Raw genomic sequence first — 5,519 nt, 5'->3', positions numbered from 1 at the left:
GTCCTTCCTTCCTTCCTTCCTTCCTTCCTTCCTTCCTTCCTTCCTTCCTTCCTTCCTTCCTCCCTCCCTTCCTCCCTTCCTTCCTTCCCTCCCTGACTTCCTGGGCTTATCATTAGCGTACTATGTCGTCTCCTTCATGTCGCTTCTCACAACTGTAATTCAAAGGATTATTTGTTTAGTCAGAAACCCTGCCTGTTATTGTTCTTTGATGGTTCCCCAGGGTTTTCCATAATATCTGGCATGTAGTAGAGATAATAAGTGTTTCTTGGATGATGGATAATGGATGGATGGGTAGATAAATGGGTGGGGGACAGATGGGTGGATGGGTGGATAGATGGATGCATTGGTGGTTGGATGGATGGGTGGGGAACAATAATATCTACTTTGCAGAGTTCTTGTAAGGATTAAATAAAATAATGCATGTAATATATTAATACACTAAAGTACTCAAAAGGTATAGTTATTCCTTTTTGCTAGTCCTCAACTTCCACATCTGTAAAATGGGTTGGGGATAGGTGACTACCATCCTGATACTCTTGAGTCTCTGACTTTACAGAGATCTCAGGATGCCACTGCTGTTAGAATTCATGGAAAGTATGTGCCACTGCAACGCACCTTGGAGCTGTGAAAACACAGTGGTGACTTCTTTTGGTCCCTACAGATGTAAGGGCAGCTGAGGGAAGGCCCCATGTAGGGGGCTTTGCAATGAAAAAGGAAGACGAGAGAATCCTGGATTTTTGGTCCCAGCCCGCTTCTTTATTCTGGATCAATGACCTCAACCCTTATTTACCATGAAAGGGACGCAAGCCAACCTCCCTCTCCTGCCCTTTGACCTCACAACACTGCTCTGCGTCCCACCCTCTCTGCCATCCTTGCTGCTTCCATGGAAGAAAGGGCGATCCCCTGCTCTAGTGTCTCTGTCCCCCCTTCTCCCTCCTCCCCAGACTCCTTGCTCCATCGATTTCTCTACATCTTCTCTCTCAGCTGGCTTCATCACATGAGCATTCAAACATGAACAGATACTGGAGCTCCATTATTAACCATCCCCCGGGCAACCGCTTTCCCTCCTCACCCCACTCCCAGGCGCACTTCCGGCAGAGCTGTCCACACACCCGATTCCACGTCCTCCCACGTGCCCCCAACCCTTGCACTCTGGGCTCCTCCTGCTCCCTGCACAGAACCAGTTCCTGCCGAAGTCACCAGCGTTCAATCCGGCCTCACCTCGCTGGACTACTCAGCGCATCTGATACCAGCCATCCCTCGGCCTTGCTTACAATTCCTCCCATGACTGCACCCCAGTATTTCCTGTTCTGTGTTATTGGCCATTATTGAAATCTTCCTTTGATTACATTGATTTCTTATGACAGTCCTTCAGGAGAGAAATTTGAACTCCTAGATTTAAAGACAGTTCTGCCACCCAGTTGCTGGGTGGTCTCGGGGAAAATGATGAACCTCAGCCTTAGTTTCCTCAGAGAAATTTCCTGTAAAATGGGACTTTTGACAACAATCACATCCTGGGTTTGTTAGGAGGGTTACATGCGAGAATGTGTGTTGAGTGTTAGCACAGGGCTCACGATCAACTGTGGCTACCAGCCAGAGACCCAGCTCCCCTCCCGCCTGCCATGTTTGATCTGTTTGTTCAGAGGAGAGCAGACTTTGGAAAAAATAAATCAAATCTTTGTCTTTGTTAGAACCAAGTGGGTCTGGGGATGGTTTTCATGGGAACACGCTGCAGAAAGGAGCCTAGATGTAAAACCTTCTGGAATGTGGTTGTTTTTTATTTTGCGCATTTCACTCTATTGTAAATGTTGTTTCAAACAATCATCAGCAAATATCGAGTTGTAATTAATGATGTGCACACTGAAGCGTAACAATGTTTGCAACTGACTTCAAAATGCATCAAAGAAATAAGGATGGGGAAATGGAGAGATGTATGAAAAAGTAACTAGAACAAAATGTTGACAAATGTAAAATGTATGGGATCGTATATGGGTGTTCACTGTGTAATTCTTTCAAGTTTTTCTGGAGGTTTCACGTTTTTTCATCATACGATTTTGAGAGGGAGAAAGAACCCAGCACTTCAGTTTCCCTGGAAAACAGAATTCTTCATTCAAATACTGCCTGGGAGGCCAAGACCAACTTCAAGGTAAAGGCCGTTGTTCTCAGCATGAGAAAGAAAGTTTATTTGGCTCTTAAGCTCCACAAATCAAAGCAGATGCTGGAGGCGGTGGTGTGTGTAGCTTTGGAATCAGGCTGACCTGGGTTTCAATCTAGGATAGCGATGGCCTAGATGTGTGACGTTGAACAAAGCACTTCACCTCTCCGAGCCTCAGTTTCCTCACCTGTAAAATGGAGCTAAAACTTTACAGGATTAAATGGATAGTGTGTGTGAGGTATTTGTGGCATAATATATGTTGAGAAGCTGTGGTTAAGAGTGCAGTCTCAGGACTCAGATTTTCTGGACTTGAATCCCAACTCTGCCCTGTCCCAGCTGTGTGATTCTGGCCGAGCTACTCAACCTCTCTATGCCAAGCTGCCTCCTTTGTAAAATGGCAATAAAAACAGCACCTCTGTCATTGGGCTGTTGTGAGGATTAGGTGAATTAATTGAGTCTCAAGAGTTTAGACAGCACCTGGCACACAGTAAGTGCTCAATAATGATTAAGTTCCTGGAAAGAACATCAGGGCTTAGCACATAGTAGTTGCTCAATAAATGGCAGCCATCCATGGTGCACCAGGCTTTTGGCAGCATGACTCTCAAACCTCCCCAGTGTGTAAGGACCGTAAGCGTGACATGGAAACATTGAAGAGCAGTCATGGCCTGGGGGCAGGGCACAGGGGATGAGCAAACAATCGATTAGGCGCTCTTTATTGGCAATCGAAAAGGCTCCAGTGTCCTTTTTGCCTACCTCAAAGCTATTCATGGTCAGGGGATAATTAACCTGTGCATGACCCACGCTGTAGGTTGGGACCACACAGTTCTGCACAGGCTAACCAGCACTCCCTGAAAACTAACAAACGCTGATCCTTCCTCACTGGAGTCTAAACAAAGCCGAGGGAGAGAGATGAGGGTCTTTAGAACCCAACCCCACTTTGTGGGGCCCGCTCTCTGTTGCCCATCCAGGATCTCTAAGCCTGGCCAAGCTCACCAGTCCTGCCCTCTGCCCTCTGCCCTGCACAGTATGGGCTGTGTGCAATGGACTGACCGGGGCACCTCTGGGAGGGAGGCCGTTGGGAGTCACCTGGGCATCTGCCGGGGGAGGCCTGGCTTACCTTGGACCTGCGTCTGGTACACGATGAAGTAACTGGGGGTCCCGCAGCTCTCAAACTCTTCCGCGCTGCACTTCTGGGCACAGAGCTGTTCATCTTCTCTCTCGTGGAGGGGAAATCGCGTGGTGGGGAACCCACAGTGGCAGGCGGTGCCTGCAAGGGCTGCCAGCGGGTACTCCTGGGGACAGAGTGGGAGAGGAAGACAGTCACTAAATCCCCAGACTGCCCAACCTCTCCATCACTCTCTCCAACTTGAGGGTCCCCAAACAGTGAACCTTACTGTTAGGATTTTGCCCATCTGTGGACCTCCTGCACTATTAGCTAGAGGGTGCCAAAAACATGTATACACATTTTAAGAAAGGAAAACTGTATCAAAATTGTAATACTCAATATATACCAACAGCAAAAGATGAATTCAAGTCACGTTTGACTTCTGCAATCATAAGAGGTGCACAAAGTGGTTATCATCAGCGTCCAGACACTTCTGATGACGGTGAACTACTGCTTGAGCAACGCTGACCAAAGTGTCCACTTGTATACATTTTTTGGCACCCCTGGTATATTTTCCAGCTTTATTAAGGTATAATTGACAAATAAAAATTGTATATATTTAAGGTGGACAACTTGATGTCTTGCTATACAAGTGTGTATATACTGCGACTTAATTACCACAATCAAGCTCATTAACATATTCATTGCCTTACATAGTTACCTTTTTTTTTTTGTCTTTCTATACTATTATTTATGGACTTGTTTCCCTTAACTCACCTTTTAAGACTTAATTTTCAAAGGAAACTTTATATCACTCCCACAAGTAGTATTCATGGACAAGTAGCACTTCCATACATTTCCATACAGTACAAGCAAAAACTATAGAAACCAAACAATGTAATTAAATTCTAACTAAGGCACTCTGCCTGCCAAGACTCTGAGCCCCGTGGTTGGCTCCACTTTCTCTGCAAAACGGAGATTAGTTGAGGGTAGAGAGGTGTTGAAGACAATTTAGCGCTGAGATGAAGCTTTCCCCTAGAGGACTTGAAAGAAAACTGCAAAAGAAATGCCTTTCTCACGGTGTGTAGCCCACCACGGTCCATGCCCCTGGTCTGACATTGAGACAAAGCCCACGCTTTAGGAAAAGCTGTCTGAGTCCGTTTTTTTAAGCCAAGGAGGATATTGGGACGTACGTGCCTCCACAGTCTTTGTTAGGAGAGCAGCTTCTAATTGCTTTATTTCTTCCATGGAACAGCTAAGTCAGGGCAGGATGAACGTGAGATTTGGAGAGCAGTGGACTGTTCTCTGTCCAATCTGCTTCTAGTCCAGACCCACAGCCCTGAATTCTCCCCCGTGGCTGGGTTGGGAATAATCTGGTAACAAACAGTGTCACACCTAGATCCAGCGACTTTTGCCAGAGTAGGTTTGATTTCTTTCTTAACAGGTGTTAAATATGAACCGTAGCTCCGAGCTTGGAGGAAAGGAGGGAGCGTGAGAGCGAGGTGGGTTATCGTGGGCTGTGACTGAGGATGTTTTCTAACTGGTGACACAGAGTGGAAACCCCTATGACACTGTACATCTCAGACCCTCTACCACTTGGCACAAGCAGCTCTGCACCCCTGCCCACTTAATTCCCTCAATCTCGCTCCTTCGGTCCCTAGGGAGATCAGAAAAAGCTGGAAGAGGGAGGTTTGCAGAGGGCCCTTCCCATCCACCCACACCTTCGCTTCGCTCCAGCCCTTCCCCCCTCCCCCTGTACAGTTTGACCTTTGACCCTTTGTTACACTGGTGTGTGTGTGACCTCACTGTCTCACATGTTTTTGTCCCCTACCTCCAGCTGATCTGTAGGGTCCTCCAGGGCCCTCAGAGACTGAGGAATGTCCACCTGGATGGGATGCAATGGGGGTACGGGGATTCCTGTCTAAGAGAGAAAGCTGGACCAAATGATGTTCAAGCCTCCTTTAATCTCATGAACTTCACCCCAACCTTCCTCAGAGTGCCTCTGAGGAGCCAATTAGGAAATGCTTGGTGACTTGATGTCACCTGGCTGCCCTTAAATGACTCTTGGAAGCCTCTCTGTGAGGTGTCTGGGGGCAGCTCAGAAACGAAGAGCATAGATTTGGAGTCAGTCCTAAGTGTCAGTCCCAGCTCTGCCATTTGCTTGTGCTGTGAGCTTGGGCAAGTGACTTCGTCTGTCTGAGCCTTGGTGTTGCCATCTGTGAAATGGGGATGAAAATTCCCAACCCCTAGCTTTGTTGT

General features: G+C 47.2%; 1 protein-coding gene across 1 annotated transcript in view; it reads right to left on the bottom strand.

Moving 5' to 3' along the window:
• The window catches only part of WSCD2 (WSC domain sialate O sulfotransferase 2), a 129,746-nt gene that overhangs the window by 17,448 nt on the left and 106,779 nt on the right, over nt 1-5,519 (bottom strand). The window contains exons 6-7 of the mRNA XM_019632837.1: nt 3,273-3,447; nt 2,036-2,089 (exon numbers count right to left, since the gene is read on the bottom strand). Of these exons, the coding sequence (XP_019488382.1) occupies nt 2,036-2,089; nt 3,273-3,447 (229 nt within the window). The remainder of the gene's footprint in view (nt 1-2,035; nt 2,090-3,272; nt 3,448-5,519) is intronic.

The sequence above is a fragment of the Hipposideros armiger genome, unplaced genomic scaffold, assembly GCF_001890085.2.
Source record: "Hipposideros armiger isolate ML-2016 unplaced genomic scaffold, ASM189008v1 scaffold_1185, whole genome shotgun sequence".
NCBI classification, from domain to species: Eukaryota; Metazoa; Chordata; class Mammalia; order Chiroptera; family Hipposideridae; genus Hipposideros; species Hipposideros armiger.
Note: the sequence above shows the minus strand (reverse complement) of the source record. Positions and strands in the feature narration are given on the sequence as shown.